General features: G+C 44.4%; 3 protein-coding genes across 4 annotated transcripts in view; 2 read left to right on the top strand and 1 right to left on the bottom strand.

The window, feature by feature from the left end:
* The first annotated feature begins 60 nt into the window (after window positions 1-60).
* On the top strand, window positions 61-2,814 carry Sras (Ras converting CAAX endopeptidase Sras). Of its 2 annotated transcripts, XM_076800989.1 has the most exons (7): window positions 61-480; window positions 996-1,101; window positions 1,170-1,308; window positions 1,410-1,502; window positions 1,578-1,646; window positions 1,720-1,782; window positions 1,864-2,814. In XM_076800989.1, exons 1-7 carry the CDS (start codon window positions 365-367, stop codon window positions 2,061-2,063), a joined length of 786 nt encoding a protein of 261 aa, XP_076657104.1. In that variant the 5' UTR covers window positions 61-364; the 3' UTR covers window positions 2,064-2,814. The 2 variants fall into 2 exon arrangements, with proteins under 2 accessions (XP_076657104.1, XP_076657103.1); XM_076800988.1 differs by having other exon boundaries at window positions 65-480; window positions 1,410-1,646.
* On the bottom strand, window positions 2,538-8,781 carry LOC143361516 (BTB/POZ domain-containing protein KCTD3). The gene is made up of 10 exons (XM_076800987.1): window positions 8,516-8,781; window positions 8,030-8,343; window positions 7,788-7,961; window positions 7,409-7,597; window positions 6,859-7,338; window positions 6,669-6,785; window positions 5,010-5,149; window positions 4,750-4,936; window positions 4,355-4,633; window positions 2,538-4,278 (listed from the first exon to the last, which is right to left on the bottom strand). The coding sequence occupies exons 1-10, from the start codon at window positions 8,635-8,637 to the stop codon at window positions 4,076-4,078; spliced, it is 2,205 nt and encodes a 734-aa protein (XP_076657102.1). The 5' UTR covers window positions 8,638-8,781; the 3' UTR covers window positions 2,538-4,075.
* Window positions 8,782-12,030: 3,249 nt separating this feature from the next.
* The window catches only part of LOC143361403 (homeobox protein Nkx-2.4), a 28,003-nt gene continuing 20,274 nt past the window's right edge, over window positions 12,031-19,759 (top strand). The window contains exons 1-2 of the mRNA XM_076800769.1: window positions 12,031-13,018; window positions 15,719-16,023. Coding sequence (XP_076656884.1) covers window positions 12,286-13,018; window positions 15,719-16,023 — 1,038 coding nt within the window. The 5' untranslated portion in view covers window positions 12,031-12,285. The remainder of the gene's footprint in view (window positions 13,019-15,718; window positions 16,024-19,759) is intronic.

Here is a 19,759-nt window from a genome sequence, read left to right as displayed (position 1 = left end):
TATTAAGGAAATGTGTTCATATTCATGTTGTTTTTTACCATATTGTGGTTCAAATATTGCCGCGCTTTTCAACGTTCTCAAATTTTCGCATGCAGTATCCTTTTTCATCCTTCTGGTTGAGAAGGATCTTGAAAGTGAGATGACCGAATCTTTGGATCCAACTTGGAACGGTTGTTGCCGTTTCTTTACAAACAGATCTGTTACAAACAATTTCGTACGCATGCGTCTTCGATATTGCGAAGATCTGTGGCTCTATTCACGAAACACAAGTTGCGTACGCATGCGCACGGAAGATTGTCTCTGAAAAGTGCTGCAGTTCCACCTCTGATGTTGTACTCTATGCCCTGACAAGTATTCTGTGGTTATGGAGACCGCGGATCAAAATACCGATATGTGCTGCGTGTCCGCAATTTTATTATGTCTTTGTCTCGCCGTAGTGTTCGTTGCAAGCCTCTATGTATGGAGATCTCCGTACAATAGGTAAAGGAAAGCTGACCGGCGGCGAATGTCGATCACCTTTTTTAAATGAGCATTTCTCGTGCGATCGTGTAACACGGTCTTTTGGTTCTGATAACGATGAGCCACAGGGAACCACGAACAAAGTGTAACTGTGTTCAGGTCGTTCCGTGAACATGAATGCCGCTCTTACTCGAGTTCTCCCACTCGTGCAATCATAAAGATCTTCACCCTCGAATTCTTCTTTATCCAGCGTCATGTTTGAAACTTGCATCACGCTCCCTTTCAAAAACAAAATAATTCTGTTTAACCCATTATCCTTTTCAAATCGTTTTTCTCTCTCTACAATTTAATGCAATGCAAAAGTTATACTTGCAGTTTCTCAGTATTTTTCAATATAATAAAATAACAAGATAATGAAACAAATAAAAGTGATAATGGGTTGAATAACAACAAGATCAAATGACAATGCTCTGATTTAAACATTCCTATCCTCTTTGCATGTTTCTGAAATATTTACTATTGTTTTCTAATTACAGGGAACATCCTACAATTATAAAAAAAAGATTTTTTAGTGTTTTCATAGTATGCCTTGTATCTCCTACATCATTGTATTTTGGAATGAATGAAAAGTACTTAGAAAAGGTAATTTTTCATAGTAATGTAATATTCCTTTGTACGTGACTACTTCTAATTCTAAGCTATTGTTTCAGGCAACATTTTTGGAACTACTAGGTATAAGATGGCCAGGTTTAATACAAGCAATTGTGATGCCATTATTGTTAACAATGATACTATTTTTAGGACCATTATGTGTAGAAGATTTCAGTGGGTTTAGGAGATTATTTTCCCGTGAGTGCTTCACACAGTTTGTTCTTTGATATCGTGAACTGCTTTTCGAATTGCAAAAGTGGTTAACAACAATTGTAAGAGTTTCCATCTGCTTGTTTCAGAGTCCATGTATAGGATTGAAAATATAAAGACATTGACATGGTGGAGAGGTCAAGTTGTTGCACCTCTATCCGAAGAATGGACATTTAGAGCTTGTATGTTGCCATTACTTTTGCAATGTTTTGCACCACTTACTGCAATATTTGTATGCTCATTGTTTTTTGGAATAGCTCACTTTCATCATATAATATGTAGAATAAAAGATGGCGTGACATTTAAAAATGCTTTCTTTATGTCATGTAAGTGCTATTTATAATTTAGACGAAACATAACTGTATGTCAACAAACTAGTAATTGTAATTTGTTAATCAGGTTATCATGTTGGGTACACTACAGTGTTTGGAGCATATGCAGCATTTCTGTTTGTTCAAACAGGTATGTCAACTTTACTTCATTTTTCCCTTGATTTGTTTTAATATTTATGATTATTCAATAATTTGTATTTCTTGTAAATAGGACATTTTGTAGCACCACTGACAGTACATTCTTTTTGTAATGGCGTGGAATTGCCTGATCTTACTATGGCATTTAAGGGTCCATTGAGAAAGTTTTCTCTATTTTTCATTGGATTAATTTCCTTTTGTTTCTTGTTAATGCCAATGACGGATCCCAAGTTATTCCACAATGACTTGTTTTGGCATAAGCAATTTGTATGAGACAAGTTTCATTTGCAACAATGTCACTAATGTTGTTCAAAACCTTTTTAGGATAATTCAAAACTATTAACATCGTGTTTATAATAAATATTGCATGATTGTACACTCTTATGAGATACGAGGTAAATCATGCAATGTGAAATTTGAATTAATCGCCGTTTTTGATATGTAAATTTTTTAATAATAATTTCGAACAAAGTATAACAATCTCAAATCAAGTTTTACATGATGAATGTTTTATACAATCACATTGTTGAGATGCAAATTAATAATGCGATCTAGAACTAACAAGAGATTACTGTAGTACCTCGATTCTAATTGAACTTATATAGTTGTAATTACGAACATAAAATTACAATCTAGGTGAAGTTTCTCTTCAAACAGAAATGTTGATGAAAGATTGTATACTTAAAAATAATATGACATTGTTACAATAAATAGCGTATTTTAAATTAATTTTTATACAAGTTCATCTTTTGCTAATTTTTCTTTTGATGTAATGTACAAATTCACCTTAAAGTTCACAAGTAATTTAAACAATTCACATTCAACTTAAAGTAATTGAATGACGCAACGAATGTACCAGTAAGTGACCAGTTAATAGTAAGATCATGCTACAATTATTTATAACTTGTTGCCTTTTGGTATAATTAAATAAATAACGATTCTCAGACTGGTTTTGCAAATTCTTTGCTCATATACAGTTGTCATTCTCATATACACTTCTACCATCAATTAGAAATTAATCAAATGCCGAAATTGTAATCAAAACAGATGTACCAGTAAGTGACCAACTCAAATAAAATCAAACCCTAAGAATAACAAAACAATGATTTGAAAACAATGAAAATACCGCAATTTGCAAATATTTGGTACGTTTATGACGCGCAAACCATCACAGCTGTTTTTGAGGAAATCAGTTTCCAAAATCCTACAATTCCAGTCGCTTCCGAATCACTGTATGCCCTCAACAGCTAATAGCACATCATAAATGTAAGTCTGCAAAAGATTTGGTGTTCGGAACCATAACCTCGCCATTCTTCTGTTAGTATTTATTTGAAAACGGTCACTCACTGGTGCTCAATCACTTATTGGTACACTCGCCCTACACGTTACATGTCAACTCACGTACGAAAATTGACATCATAATACGTATACTTATTGTTTATTTGAATCACAGAGGTAAACAGTTACGACGTCATTGAAATATACTTGTTACAAGTGTTTTATATAATTAAAAACACGAGAAAAAAGCTAGTGAAAAAACACGAGGAGTTTACATTTTGTGATAACATCCTGTTATTCACAACAGATCTTTGTACAATACACTGTTGTGAGCTTCCTATAAATTACACATTTGATCTCGTACAATTGAAGCGCAAATACTAATAATGATTTGTCGATAATATTGTAAGCTTTCCTTGTACAAAGGGAAACTCGAAGTGTTGAAACATATATTTATATAAATATATACATTATGTTAAACTGTACATTTTTCCAACAAAATCTGCTGTTATATTTTAAGTGTATTGAAGAACTAAATTTACAACGTGGATGGATTCATTCATTTTGTAACATATTAATATAGAATATGTAAATATAAATAAACTTTTAACTTGTATTATATACCAATGATCAATTTCAAAAAATTCCTGCTACGTGACATTACAATAATACAAATAATTATACATTATATCTCGTTCGTCACATTATAAACCTCTTTACTAAAAAAAAAAAAAACATTTATATCGTTAAATTACAATAAATACAGTAAAAGTGGTTACACCATCATACAACCCTTATATTTAATGTGTATATGCTCCGTTGACTATATTACGTTCAGACATACCAGTAGGATCGTTTACTAGGAACTCTAACTGCAGACTTATACGTGTGAATGACCCGTAATAAATAAATAAATAAATAAATAAATTCAGACGCTAGCGATGAAAAATCAATCACGTTTAATAACATAAAAAAAAATGTAAAAAATATTTCTTTTCACGCTACCTTCAGGTCTGGCTAGTTCCAGGAGTGGCTTCAAAGTTTTGCGATTGATTAAGGAACAGTACATTACTTGTTTTTAAGCTAGGGCCCGATTGGGATATAACCGATGGACACGGGCTAATACATGGTGTGGAGGAGTAACTGTTGCTCAGATCACACTGATCTAACAGCTTCCAAAGTTCTTCAGGCGTAGGTCCTCCGGAAACATCTGTAACAAAGATATTTAGTAGTTAGCACAAATTAGTACAAGATACCAAACATATTTTTCAGGCACAACAAATTACTTTGCATAGAAGAGAACCTCGGCTCCAGGGCTGTCGTAAGATCCCACATTTGTATGGTGCCATTAGAATGACCAGTAAATATGAAACGCCTTGGCCTTGAGCCCATACGGCTAGACCCTTCGCATTCGTGTACATAAAATGAAGTGATAATGCTACCATCTACCGATTTGATTACACATACTCTTTTCCCATTCGATGCTAAACGTACAAACAACTGATCAGTCTCAGGTACAACTTTTTGAACAAACACCTGTTCAACGTCCTGCTCCCCGAACGGTCCTGTACGGTAATGTATAATTAATTAAACTTCTTTGATATTATTGATAGTATTACATTAATCTGTCTATTATTATTTGTGCATAATAATTATATTGATTCTTCGTGTAATAACTTACCGAAATCGTTGCCAGCATTGTAGCTAATGCAAGGTTCAATCGCTTCCAAAGATACAATTTTGAAACTCGCTTCCGGCGTAGATCCAGGTTGAGTAGAGATCATTCCACGAAATCTCATTACAGCCCAGCTTCTAACGTGATTATACTCGGAGCAAACTGATACCAAATATTTTTCTGACAATGTTACCTGTAAGAATCAATTTTGTTTTCGCTTTCGATCGCAAATAATGAACACAGAAATTCTGCAACTATGAACATACTTTCGTCACACTGCTTTGGTGTACTGTAAATGTCTGGAATAATTGTGGCCCGTGTCCTACAGTTTCAGGATGTTGTACAATAACTCTAACACTGCCGGATTTGGTTCCATATGCAATTTCGATCCAGTTACCACACAGAGCTGTATAAACAGTAATACTTTATACAAGACCACTCTACTCTAAAAGAAAAACCTATGTCATCAATGTGAACTACATTTGTTAATAAAACTGTAAACAATACAATGTGGATATCACATATACTGGAAATTAGAAAAATGGAAAGAATCCTTTGTGCACGTGTACTTTAATTAAGAGAAAATGAAAAATCTATATATTACATGCTTTGTATTCTGACAATCAATAAAGAATGATTATTCAGAACAAGATATGGGTACTATTTTGTAGTTAACAAGTTGTATGTAATTTAGATTTAAGAGAAAATTTTGAACACCTACTACACGATTTGTGAAAGTATCAAAATATGCATAATATAGGTGAACACGGTACAATTATTTGGAATAAACTGAATGATGCTCGTATGCGTCTGAAACCATGTAAACGAAAAACAACTATGCAAGCAGAGGTATGTGTTGACTGTTCCTTTTCCTTCCCCTCTCAGATCCTGGTGTGTGATAATTGGAATTAACGGAGAAAGCAGGTTGCTCTATGAATGAAAATTAATTTGAGCCCAGGCAAATAAATTGCATAACCGTTCTTTCCAAGCAGATATTAATCAAAATAAATGGGATATGAAGATGATATAGTTTGCAATAGTACAACTGGACGCATAAGGAAAAGCGGGCTGTGTGCGATTAGTGCAATCTAAAAGAGAAAATAATGTTTACAAGTGTTTTTGTGTATACACAGATTATTTTCCACAGTTTATGCTTGTATTCAAAGTAATTTGTGAATTAAAGCACGCAATTGATGTATATGAATATATATATGTATCGCAGGAATATTGATTAAAAAGTGCAGAATGTTGTACTATGTCTGGAGAGGAAGGGTATGGATACAAGTATTCAAATCAATGATGTACAAAATGTAGAGAAACATATGTTATTTCGGACCGTGACTGGAATGTGAGAATATTGTAGAACATTGTTATATCGACCCATACTTGCCTTCTGCTATATATCCAGTTGTACGAAATCATGAAGCAAAGAATGTAATAATAAACTCTCATTAATATTAAAAGAATAGTACTACACTTTATGATAGAAAGACACTAAAACGTTCGCATTTATTTTTTTACGTGATTCGATTACTTTTCTTTAATGTGTCGATCTACCAATAAAAATTGACTTTATTTATAAAAGATAAAACATATTCTGATAGATTTATATATTTGTTTAGTTAAATTCTAGCCAAAAGTGTAACACAACAGTGTACCTAATAAAGTTTTAATGTCAAGCAAAAAGAGAAGGATTTATCGTTAAAGTGACGTTTGTTATTACATTCCTCAATACAAGCAGATTAAACAATTATATTTTAGTCCATTTATTTGTACGTCACTTGAAAAGGTGTTTCTGCAATAGAGATACTGTAATACTCAATGTTATGAACCATCAATTAGTTATGATTTACCTTTCGATTTTTGTTTTAAGCCGTTTATCAAGATAATACTGTGTTATGTAAGGAGTGTTTATGAAAACTTACATGTCTTTGGCGTTAAATAAAGGGATATGGCTGTAATGGGATCATAATTTGGATCACGGTACAATTCGGTTACAAGTAGATCGTTGTCCTTCATTCGCAAAGGGAACTTTTCCATGTCTGAAAATCAGAAGCACATAACTTTTATTAGAAAATCTGTTTCAATCATTAGAAATGTTATCGTTTTTCTTACCAATGTGATAAATGGATCCATTGTTGCATCCGAGGAGAAGAAAAGATCCAGCCGTATCAAATGACAAAATAGGCACTACATCTTGTATTTGCCAATGGTGTGTCATATCATGCCACACGCCAATTTTATCAGTAGAAGACAGGGCAACTAATTGTCTCCCAATGAAAAATAAATGTTCTATACGAACATTTAAGTTGAATGTACCAATGTTAACGTTCATCTGTTTTGCTGAGACGCTCCATAATGTAACTTGATTCCCGTAAGAAAAGGCAACCATATTAACTGCTACACTAGTATTTAATTTCGATGTTATCGCTACCCTTTCGATTACGGATTCAATATGGGGACTAGTAAATGCATGTTGCCATCCAGACGAGTCTTTCAGCCAATAACACGATATGAAATGCGCGTAAGCGATCACAATCCAATTGTGATGAGCCTTTATGATTTGAACTCTTAAAGGATCCACCCAGGAAGAAACTGTACGGATAATATCAGTCTTAGTAATATTTTATTGCAATGTCTAAAAGGACAGCTTTCAGTGATTTACCTTGCTGGGGTCCAAATACTAAACTTATATCGTTCTTATGCAACTTGTTTAAGTCTGCTGAATTATTCCTAATATGCCTTAAGTCTAGGGATGATGTACGCGAATACAGCAAGCCTCTTTGCTGAATTCTGTAATCCAATGAAGAATTCCTTACATGCGTTCCAAGAGTACCTTTCTGGTTTTGTTGCCCTAAAATCATTACATACTAAATAATGGTAATAATGTATTATTACCGTGATTTCCAATATTGTGATTTCCAAAGGAAGAAGGTCTGCCCTATCATGTGGTATAAATGAATCTTTTCTTTGAGCCTTAATTTTAGAAATATATCGAAATTAGTGCATATAAATTTACAAAAAGCACCTATTGGTTTCATTACCATTGTTCTGAGTTGCATTGCTGCTTGGAGCTGTGCTCTGAGAAGTTGACGGTGCATCTGCTTTAAGGTTTATAGCAGTAGTTGTGGCAGTGGTAGTAGTAGTAGTAGTTCTGTTATGAACAGACACATCTGCTACATTTGGTATCGAGGGGGTGGGTTCTTGCAATGGTATACCTTGAAACCAAAAAATATATATATATTTATAATTCCATTAATTTTGATAAGATTACATGAAAACTTACTTGGGGGCGGCAAATAACCATAGAACAAGACATCTCCGCAGGAAGATTGTGTCAAATCTTCGCATAAGATCAATCGTTTAACTAATGGTAATATACCATAATATTCAGCTTCGTGTCTTAAGGTACGAATATCTACATTCTTTAAATCAATGTCCTTTGTTCTCAAATAATTTAATATGATAGAGAACAGCTTTGGATCTCTATCTATGAACAATGCTCCATCTTCATCTCTGTGACTGGCAATACGGTTGCTTAATAACGTAGTGAAGAATGAGTCTGGTACCCATGTCAGTGTTTGTTTTGATGTTGAAAACCTAAGTAAAAGAATCAAACAAAAAAAGTCATACAATCGAAAGATCCAACATCAACAATTCTCTACTGCATAATTTGTGAACAACGTCAATGCGAGAGTACGAACAAACAATTAAAAACTATTGTACAAGCAAATAGATTAAGGAAATTAAACAACACTTTCTCTTTCTGTACCTTGTTCCTCCGACATTTAAGTGCACGATATCACCAATAGCGAAAGAAGAAGGCACGGCCATCGTCAAAGCTGATTCAAGCCTTGCAACTTGAGTAATTTGAGTCTTGACGTATGTCGTCATACATTGATAATTATTATCGAAAAACTCAACAATTATAGATCCCTTTGTAAGGGATATGACCACTGCGGTCTTCTTCGATTGTGTTCATTGGCAGTGATGCACATGTGACAGACCCTTCTCGTCTGTGCCATAAGATCGTCTGAACAGTCTGAAGTTGAATAGCTTTTGATTTTAATTCCTATTACATTACCACATACCAGGTATTACAAACGAGGTACAGGAGTAGACCAATCACCATTTGGGGTTTCGTGTCTCACGATCTGAAATACCGACAATGTTAACAACAACTAGATTTCTTACGCCCTCTACTCTGACGAACGATAAATCTTGCAACTAGATCCACGAGAACTTTAGACCATATACCTATGATAAATGATGAAGATACGACTCTGAATCCCATAACACTCGCTCAACAGGGCCAAGCTAACCTTTTTTGAATGAATGAAATTACTCCCACGAAGAAATCGATAACTTGCCGTTAACTTGTCAGCGGTAAGTGGCGTTACCGGTAAGTTAGATGCTCTGTAAGTTCTGATGCTCTGTCACAGATGGCACCACCACACTCCTCGGGTGAGTAGAAACTCGAGGAACGCCAAAGTAAAATGTAAAACATCGTCTAAATGACAGATATTACAATGACCGAAGTTGCAGTCTTGGATCAGGATTTAGGTAGGTGGTTATTTGTTTTAACAATAGAAAACAATTTCTTTCCAAATCACCGGAGAGCGTTCTCGCAAACATTTTTATTATTTGCAAAACTTCAGCCCAACCGGGTTTAACCGATGTTCAGAAGTTTGTATAGGCAATCGGTACAAATTTGTCGAAGTACATACTTAATGTCCGTTACATGCAGACTTTCAAAACCGACAATTCTTATCGGTATTTGCACAGTGTGTTACATTCAAAGCAACGAGAGTTATTTGTACGTACAAATTATTCTACTTTATTTACACATTTGCTATTACATATTCTCTCTAAATTGTAAACAGTGTCCTTAAGGTCTTTGTCAACCATACAATCACAAAAACAAAATGGTCGCAGCAGCAGTTCGATTACATTATTCATTCGTACTGTGACTCTTTGAAAAAAGGTAATTGAAATATAACCACTTTCAGGATACCACAGAATCACAATTCTGTAACAAAGTTGATCCATCCGAGTATTATTACTTGCAAAGAAACATGTTGCACACCAATTTCGATGAATCTTTACGTTAAAGTTTCTGGTGACAATTTCATCGAAGTTTCCTTATACTCTTCATACTCTGCGTGGTTTTCAGGTAACGACCACCTTCCCAGAATGTTTCATGGAAAGCAGTGTGTAACAAGTCGCGGAGTCCCCTTTGGTCAGATCATGTCTAACCGAATAGGCAACGTATGGATCAAAGTTGAAATTGAAAGATCGAGGCGAAAAGATCCGCGGGCCCACAAACGACGACTTTGCAAAGCGAGGGACGAGGTTCTCCCGCGGTAAGAAACCGTAACCTTTTTCTTCCCCGCACCAACATCCCTTAACGCCTACAGGACCACTTTCAAGGGTTGCAGGAAGGTCACTATTCTTGTATCACCGACGGTAAGAACACGCGCGACGTCCCAGCGTCCCCTAACAAAAGAGAAAAGAGAAACGATCGCCGCGGCGGGTCATCCGGCGTCACGTTGCGTTACGAGAAGAGCAGAGAGAGTCCGCGGGATTGGCGATCGTAGGTCGGCGTCGACGCGGCTGCGATCTAAGATGGGAGCTCGGTGAGGTGGTCGGTAGGAGGTTGACGAGGGAGACTGTGCGGCGAATCTTCAGGGCGCGTGTAGAACGGGGAGAGACCGTTTACCGCGCACCGCAGTCCCGTGACCGAGAGAGACGAGGCTACGACGCCGCGAAGAGGTGGGGGATTCGGATAGGTGGGGAGGATAGAATGGTTGGTCCAGGTTCGGTGGCCATGAGGCGGGTAGGACGGCGCGAATGTTTTGCCCCTGCGAGCGACCCAGGAAACGACACAGGATAGGCGGACGTGATTCGTCGGGTTCGCGTCCCCTGCCAACGGCGTCGCGACGCTGCGTACGCACCGACCTCGATCGACCAGGGAGCTGGCATGCTAGCCAGCCAGTAAGGAAAGATCTGGCCTACCATTGGCGAGACTCGGCCAATGGCAGGTTCGTTCGGGTAGACCGGATCCGGTCGGAGGGGTTGGTCCCGGTAGCCCCGCAACCCCCTCTAAGCTAGGCGTTCTCTCACACGCAAAAGGGGACATCTCATCACGACTCTTGGTAGCAGGCACTTCTCCGTAGTGGGCACTCCACTCATCGTGTCGTCGTACGGGTTCTCCGCGAGAGGCTGTGGGGCCCAAGCCCGAGCGAGCGAGCGCGAGCGACCGCTGGTCGAGTGGGTCTAAGCGGCCGTGAGGACCTCTCCAGGAGTACCCGACAGTCCTCTCTCTCTCCATTCATTCAGCCATCCATCTATCCATCCATCCATCCAACCAACCATCCATCCATCCATCCATCCATCTATCCAGCCAGCCAGGAGAGCCAGCCAGAGAGGCCAGCCAACCATCCATAGACACTCTCTCCTCTCCCACGGAGAGAGAGTGTATCCTCGACGAAGGTGGAGGCGAACCCGTAGAGTGGTACATCTACCATCGTCTCTCTATCGGCAGAGTCCAAGGACTCGAAGACCCCCCGGGTGATTTCAGTCGGCCGCCGGCCGGCTCTGGCCGGCCACTATCCTCGACCACGTGTGCACCAACTGTTCCGTCGTGTTCGCGGTATTATTATCGTCGTCGTCGTCGTCGTCGTCGTTGTCACTGTCGCCGTCGTCAAAGGGTGTCGTTGTCGTGTCTCGCGACGGTGTCGTGTCGCCCGGCTCTGTCCTCGGTTCCCGGTGACGAAAAGTGCCGGAGTCTGCCGCGACCGAAGTGCCGTGTGTCAGCTGGTATCTCTGCGCATCCGGTTACAGTGGGCCGGTGCTAGCCCAGCATCCCGTTCGTGTTCTGCTGGTTGTCCTTGACCGTGGACTCTCGGGGCTCGGGATTCAGTGTCGAGACCCTAACCTACCCCGGCCGTTCGCGTCTTTGACCCGGTTGTCCATCGCAGTCGACCCGCGGTGTCCCGGTGTACAAACAGAGAGAAGAGACATGCGACGGAACACGCGGTCTCGTCCTTGCTGGACGCGGCCAGCGACAACACTCGAGCAGCCGTTGGACACCGTGACAACCGGCGACGTGCCTCGCGGACTCTGTCATGTCGGTTGATCCGGATGCACGACCGAGTATAGTGTGGCCAGTAAGTGATCGCGTGGAGTTACCGAGGATTATTCAGTGTCTACATGAATGTACCCGAGGGTATTGTGACCGTGAAAAGAAAGAATCGGTGCGACGGTGCCCGATGATCCATAGACGACGAAGGAACTGTAAATGAATCGTCCGGATTCAACGATAGACTGTTCCCTTCACACGATACAATCATTAAATCGTACGTGGAGTCTGCCTCGAGGGGTATAGACGAGTTGCTCGTCGAGCTGTCCGAAACAACATCCGGGAACCCTTGTTCGTCCGTGGTGGCAGGGCCGTCATGTCGTTATCTCGCGGTTAGCGCCGGCCTCAGGATTCCGCGAAGCGCGAGCTTCAAGTATTTCGACGGCGCTGGCCTCGCCGAGATGAGCGGTGGCAGCGGCGGCGGCGGAAACAACGCCGGAAATCAGGGGAACGGCAATGCTACCAGTTACCATCAGCATCAACAGCAACAACAACAACAACAACAACAACAACAGCAGCAGCAACAACAACAACAGCAGCAACAACAACAACAAACACAGCTGGAGCAGGCTAGCTTGCTGCCAGATTTAAATGGGATCGACCTGGCGATGAGCCTGTCGCCTAAACAGCACTCGTCCCACGTACAAGCGGCTGGCGGCGCTCACACGACACCGTTCAGTGTCACCGACATCCTGTCCCCCATCGACGAATCGTACCGGAAGCTGGAGCTGGCGATCGGCGTCGGCGTGGTCACGCATCCTCAAGTCTCGCCTTACGGGAACGCGTGCGGCGGTCGAGTGGGCGGCAATACCGGTAGCTCGAGCGCGAGCAGCGGCAGTCCGCCGCTTCACGGAGGATCGACGCCCGGTGGCGGTACTCCCGGACCGGTTTCCGGTGCGAACGACGCCGCCGCTGGAGGCAGCAGCGCCGCCGGAGCCGGCATGACCGCCATGGGCAATCCTTACGCCACCATGCAGCTCACCTCCCAATATCAGTACTGTGCGGCCGAATTGTCCTCGTATCATCACGCGGGGCCAGCGGTCGGCGGAGGAGCCACCGCGACCGACCCGATGAGGCCCCATCATCCGTGGTACGCGCCGGCCCCGCCGGCCACCAACGACCCCCGATTTGCCAGTGAGTATAGTGATTTTAGTCCTCCGCGATGCGCGCCGTTTCGGAGGGCCTAACCTTCACCACGGGCCGGGAGTGCCATTGTGTCACGGCCTCTACGACCCACGCAAACATAGTGGAATTCACCCTCGGATGGCGGGACTCTAACTGTAATCCTCTAGCAGCCAGTCCGAGTCGTTAGCTACTTGACTATTTACATGTACTTGGATATTCCTCCAATTTCATGATATTAACCCGTTGCTGCCTTGAAATGAAGCAGTTTGTGTTGCTCCAGGATCAATCTGAAATCGTTAGGTTGCTATTTCACATGAAAAGTAAAAAATAATCAAGTTTGTTGTTTGTGTCGGTTAGCTGTTTGATTCCGAAGAACACAGTTCGTTTGCTGATGAAACAAGAGAAAGGGCCTACCGGTTGCGCGGCGAGAGAAAGTAGCGCAACGACCCGTCGAGCAAATACTCTTCGATAGATCATCCCTTTCGTCTTCGACGAGGCACGTCTGTTCCCCTTTTACCCGCCGCCTGTCGCAGAATATCCGTTGCTTAGGTCCATTTAGGTATCGATGAAGCGATACGGAGTCGTGTTTCAAAGTCCACAAGTCCGTGATACAAGTCGTACGAGTAGCGCTCAACCCGGTCCATGATTTCTTCCGTCGCTACACGAAAACTCATCCCGAATGTTATACTGTAGCGTAGTCAAAACTTCAAGCTGTATATCTTGAAAAAAAAAGCATTGGAGACGAGCTTTGTTTAAAATCTATCTTCTGTCTGTAGGTCGAAGTCTATTTTCCAATTGTCGAAAAAATTCTCCTCGCCGCAGTGTTGCGCGCAGTATGCTAACTCGCGGATGAATCGTCCTCGCGACGAGCACACGGTTCAGACGGATTTGCTAGGTCCGGGCTGCCGAAAAACGATTGTGGGCCAACAGAGCCCTCGTCCTTGGGACTTGTGTCAACACGTCGTCGCGTCGTCGGTTCGTTTCCTTGGATTCCTGTCGGCCGCACGCGCCACTCTTGGTCACCGTCGGGGAAACGTATCGATCCTCGGGGTTCGAGAAATGCGTGGCTACCGGACACCGTCGGAGATTTTAGTTAAACAAATAAGCCCGGGACCCTCGTCGCGGCAGCTTAACTGGACGTCGTATTCGGCGTCCTGCTGCTTCCCCGAAATTCAATTTCCACAACGAGTGAGACGGAGACCGGAATTTTTCGGATCGGAACGCGAACGATCCCTGTTGCTGGTCCGGCAGCTTTTTCTTCGACAGTTGGAACGAAGTCGAACGAAACGGATAAGAAAAAGGATCGGTCGTTTCAGAAACGGACAGAAGACGAGCGGGATAAAGCAGTTTGTCTATCACCCGCGATACCGTGTAATTATCCGGTTGACGAGGATTCCACGGTCCTTTGCTAACGCGGGGATTCGACGTCGGTGGCCAGGTAGACGTCGTTTACGAACGTCAATTTCCTTAATGAGACCTCTGCACGCGAGTCGGACTAGCCCGGCCCGGCCCGTCCTCGCGTTCGCAGAAGTCACTCGGAAATTCTAAACCCGTCAGTCTTCCCGCCAGCTTCCATTGTCCTGGACCAGTCTCGTCGATGGGAAGAGATTGAAACGTTGTCTAAGGATAGATTTCATTGATGAGGGGGACGGTGGCACGGGGATTTCGGGTCTCTCGTCACCCGATGTGCTACATTGATTGAGATATTTGTTGATCAGCATCTTTCAAACTTTTTTAGTTTATAGACGAGACAAGGGGCTCATTAGCAAAAGCTATTCCATCTCCGGTTCGTCTGTCTTAAAGTAATGTCGAAAGATCCTTGGTTCATCTCGAGAAAGGTTGATCAGGCGACACGGTTCGTTCGCAAACAATCATTTCCCTAATTCCAGTGTTCTCGAGCAGTCCTCTGGGTGGTCCCAGGGCTGGCTAGAGGATGAACAGAAGAATTCCGATCAATTTTCCGAGGAATATCCCGGACGGGGGTAAGCAAATTCGGCGGTGTTTGCTCCCGGTGTCTCGAGTGGTGTGTCTTTCTCGCGTAGGGAGCTGCCTGGACAGACCCGACCGGCCCGACCGGGCTCGTACTGCCGCGTTCTCACAGACATAATAATAATTCGGAACTTCATCATCGGGGACCTCCCGTGCTCGATGACGTAGCAGTTCGCCGTGGCTAAATCGCTCCTTTTGTCCGGATCCGTCGGCGTCAGTTCTTGACAGCCCTCCGCCAACTGACAAGGGATGGACTCTGGACTCTCTCCACTGGTCGGGTTTCAGTAGCTCAAATACGGAGGCCTCGTTTTTCGGCTGCTCTCTCCCGCTTTCCTCGCGCTGATGTTGCCATCTCGCCTTGCCGGATCGCTATTCCACTTTTCTCGGGTTGTCCTCTTCTCGCATCATTCCCATTCCCCTTGCTCCCTCCTCCGCTCTTTCACTCGGTCTCCGTCCAACGCGTTCGAGAACCCTCGGGGCTGAATGATTCCGAGAGAAGAGGGCGGGAATGTCTTCAGGAACGCGGACGATAGTCGACTTGTTTCTCTTTTTTATGGATTCAACCGAACAATTCTATATTATAATTGAATAATCCTCCGGTGGACCGACAGAGGAGTATAAGTGAAATTTTAGCTTTAAGAAAACATATTCGGGCCCGTCCCTTAAGATGTTCGAACGAGGAGATTGTACTAATTCGGATCTGTCCAATATGTTTTGCAGTCTCGCGGCTGATGAGCGCAGCGGGGGCGGGTGCCGGGACCAACATGGCCGGCTGTTCGGTGGGCCAGTCAATGGGCGATGTGACGAAATCGTCGGGCATGGGAATGGGCGTCGGCGTCGGCGTCGGTGTCGGCATGGGCGTCGGCGCGATGCAATTCCCCCACCTACCCCAGAGACGAAAGCGTCGCGTTCTGTTCACGCAGCAGCAGGTTCACGAGCTCGAGAGGCGGTTCAAGCAGCAGAGATACCTGAGCGCGCCTGAACGGGAACACCTAGCCTCCCTGATACACCTCACGCCCACTCAGGTATGTTTAAATGTTGCCTACTTTCTGCGGACGCGACGGGAATCCGATTTTCCAGCTCGCTCTTCGAACAATCGCATTGTCTATCAGAAGTTCGGATGAGAACACAGATGAACCTCGACGACGGGCCCAAGAATAACCTGAAGAAACAGTTTCATCCTCAAGGACGATCGGCTAGGTTCGATAAAGCTAAGAACCAGTTTAGAAAGTTCTTATAGGGGATGAAGGGTGAGAACAAGGGGATGAAATGGGCCCAACGATGGGACAATAAACTTTGGCGTACGCGGATAGGTTCTAATGGCTGGGGTCTATAATTTTAGCTTGCTATGAAACGGTTTAACGCTGGGTATTGTAACTTGCACGAGATGCTAAGGGAGATAGTGAACAAAGAGTACTTTTGAAACACTGATGTGTGTACTAGGATCTAGCACCGAGGCGATTCGTTTTCGATCGACGATTTTTCTTCGCTCCGGTATTCCCGAGGACGATCAGGCCAGGTGAGGGTGGCAGGGCTAATTAGAAGGTAGCAACGACGTAATCGTCGTCCATCTAGCTTGTCCCGACTGCGAAGGAAACACGGTGCTCGAGATTATGCGCGAACGCACGTACACAGTAGTCAGGAGCGCGCACGTACACGGCCGTGCATGACGAGGATTAATTGCTGAGAGGAGATTAATTGCAGGGAGCAGGTGGTGGGTGTACGCGTGGGTGTATCTACATCTCTCGGCCAATCGGATCGATCGACCTCAGGGGCGTTGGTTGCCTCGGAGTTGTTAGCCGGCAATGTCGACGCGTAGACCTTCGGTTATCGCTGAGAACGCGAGATTTTTCGAATCTATCGAACAACGTCCTCGAGAAAGTCCGCAAGGTTCGAACAACGGCCGCGGAATTCTCTGGCGACGAACGTTTCACAACGAAAAAGAAAAAATTGTTACAACCTTCGAATTCCAGTTTGAAATGTCGCCTAAGACCTCTACAATTTGGTTAGAAATATTCTGATGCTCCTGAGGAGGTCCGTGTGTACTTTACGTTCTCCGGATGCGACGGAGAGGTGTCACGGGCCATTTTTGGCAACCACGCAATCCGAGGCGTCCTCGAAACCGGCTAAATACTAAAAGTGTTAAGCAAATCGCGGACCGCGATGTCCGTTGCGTTCGGGAAAGCCCTCGAGAGGAGGCTATGTTTGTTCGAGACACGATGGACGGAATTCGACCAGGTAGCGCGAATCGTCATCTGGGCCGAGCGACGCGCAAATATTATTTCAACCGTCCGAAATTCTCCTATGTCTCGATCGACGGCGATCGAACGAGGCTACATCGAGTGGGAGCATAATTGGCTTCTCGCGCTACCGAGAAAGAGACGAAAATTACTTGAGCATTATTCACTCCGTTATTCGAGAGTCCCAGCGATGTAACTTTCTCGTGTAATTCCTGCTAGCTGTAGTTGTTTCGAAATCTTTTTTGCAAAAATGTCTTTGATCCGATGTAGAAAAAGTTATACCTTTCTCGAGCTTACACAGAAATGCCTATTCGGTCCTTTTAGGACAGGCTTTAGTGGTTCGGTTAGGGACATCTATTCGTCCGTTGCTCCGGATTTTTATTGCGGCGGCGGGTTCGATCGATTCGAGCGTCCACCGTTTCGGCGGTGGCCATTTAAAACGGTCCGGTCCGGATCAGATTTTAACGAGACGATCTTCATTGGGTAGACAGGTCTGCCGGCTGGACGTTGCAGTCTGGCAACAATAAATAATTGTTGCGCAGCTCATTGGTCGCATCCTGGTCGCTCGTCCCCTCGTTCAGTCTGCCGTCCCGTCTGCAACGCGTCTCTTCGTTCAATCCGCTCGGCGTGCATCTAGTCCATTCACAATTCGCTCCGCGAATAATGCGTGCTCGCTCGAATACTCTGCCGTTAGGTACGATTGCAACGCGAGTAAAGTAGACTGCTCTTCGCTTACTTTGCAACCGCTTCTGTCTAACAATATTTTGAATTACCTCCAGACGGTTTAACAGAAAGTTCGAAGCCGATTCGTTCGACATGGTTACGATTGAAAATCCACGATTCGAGAAACAACGGTTGGCAGGCAGTGGTCGGGCTCGGTTCGGGACCGGTTCGAGGCGGAAGAAGGTATATGGCGCTCCCTAAACCGGAAGTCGTCGCTCCCCCGGCGTCTCGGGGACGTCGGAGCCGGGCGCGGAAGTCCGCAAAGAGGTCTGATTGCAATCAGCCGCGGATTTTCGTCGTGGCTCGCCAGGGGCGAGCTTGCGGAGGCGGCACATAAGTTTCGATAACGAGTTTCAGGCTCGATGGCACTCGGGAGCCGTGAATGCTGGCCACGAAGGCCCGGCCTCGGAAGCGGGACGCGGAAAAGAGAGGTTTCGGGGGCGAGAAAGGGAGAACAGAGAAACGAATAGGGAGGGAGAGGAAGAGAGAGAGAGAGAGAGAGAGAGAGAGAGAGAGAGAGAGAGATACTCACATACACGAGCAAACCGGCAGTTGATCGTTCGTGCACGTTCACGGTTCGGGGGTGGGGAGGCCGTGCGCTCGTGTGCATCGCGGACTCTTGAACTTCTGGGGACAAATAGAGACCAAACGAGCTCCCCGGGCACGATGTTGCACGCGCTCCTGTGTCCCCGCGTGACTTTGCGCCTGTGTTCTGAGCTCTGAGCTCTGAGCTCGCGAGCACACCGCCTCGCAGCCCTGCGGTACCATCCACTTACGGCCACTCGAAGTCTCCGTACGAAGTCGTGCTCTCTAGGTAGCCCTACCACGGGGAGACTAACGAATCATTATGCGAGTACCCTGGAGATCGCGAATCTTAGCTGCCCCAGAGAACGATACGAATCCCGCGATTGTGCGCGCCACACGCGGACCACGCGGTTCTACGGGCTACCTGCTACCAGCAGACTAACGAATCATTATGCGAGTACCATGGCGATCTTGGCTGCGGGCCTTTAGGAAAATTGAAAATTGAACACCTTCCTGCCCAGAAAAATACTATGCAGTCTCTGATGCAGCAAAGATAAGCGAAACGGCGTGTTCAATCTTCTCGATTTTTAAGTGCTCAATCGCGTCTATTTTATATCCCCGAATAGTCCGTGTATTTCCGTTAAAAGTTGCTCATCCGCCGGATAAAAATGGTCGCCGGAGTACCGGAAAGGAGCAGCAGTCGAGAGAACCGAGGCTCCTCGAGCCGTTCCCCATTAATTGATACGCGAATCGATTGACTCGTCTGTCTCGGGAGAAACGATCGCAATCAGCCGTTGGATGTTCGCGCGGGAGGGCGGATCGGTAGGAGGAGGATCCGCGAAGGAATACGCGGACGGACGGGATCGGATGTTGCCGATCGAGGGTCTCCATTAAACGCGGGAGGACAGCCAGGGGTTTTTCGATCGCGGGAAAAGGCTGTTGCGGGCTCGACGGTCCTCGAGGAAAATTCTTTTGGAGCGGCGCGGCGGCGGGGGGGGGGGACGCGGAACGATCGAGAATCGATACCGAATTAACGAGTCGAACGACGTAACGACTCCCGAAGAGAGAAGATACACCGATCGGCGCTCTCCAAGACACTCGAGCCTCGAGTTCGACGCGAGCGCACTTTCGAGGGCTTGTAAAGGATCGAGAGACTCCCGAAAAAAAAGAAAGAAGAAAATAAAGGGGTGGGGAGGAGCGACGGCGAGGGAACCAACGATTTGGAAGGGGGCCAGGGGGGAGGGGGAGGGAAAAAAAGAATTTTTCCCGTCTA

Source organism: Halictus rubicundus, chromosome 15 (assembly GCF_050948215.1).
Source record: "Halictus rubicundus isolate RS-2024b chromosome 15, iyHalRubi1_principal, whole genome shotgun sequence".
Taxonomy (NCBI): domain Eukaryota; kingdom Metazoa; phylum Arthropoda; class Insecta; order Hymenoptera; family Halictidae; genus Halictus; species Halictus rubicundus.
The sequence above is the reverse complement of the archived record's forward strand: the minus strand, read 5'-3'. Positions and strand labels throughout refer to the sequence as shown.

What these genes read in the sequence shown, in the direction of transcription:
- Sras (XM_076800988.1), top strand. Translation starts at nt 365, where the DNA reads ATGGAGACCGCGGATCAAAATACCGATATGTGCTGCGTGTCCGCAATT. An exon ending in TGGAGATCTCCGTACAATAG is followed by an intron (nt 481 to 995) that starts GTAAAGGAAAGC and finishes TTCTAATTACAG; the next exon opens with GGAACATCCTACAATTATAA. An exon ending in ATTTCTGTTTGTTCAAACAG is followed by an intron (nt 1,783 to 1,863) that starts GTATGTCAACTT and finishes TCTTGTAAATAG; the next exon opens with GACATTTTGTAGCACCACTG.
- LOC143361516 (XM_076800987.1), bottom strand. Translation starts at nt 8,637, where the DNA reads ATGACGACATACGTCAAGACTCAAATTACTCAAGTTGCAAGGCTTGAA. An exon ending in TTAAATGTCGGAGGAACAAG is followed by an intron (nt 8,344 to 8,515) that starts GTACAGAAAGAG and finishes TCTTTTACTTAG; the next exon opens with GTTTTCAACATCAAAACAAA. An exon ending in AGTATTTGGACCCCAGCAAG is followed by an intron (nt 7,339 to 7,408) that starts GTAAATCACTGA and finishes TTATCCGTACAG; the next exon opens with TTTCTTCCTGGGTGGATCCT.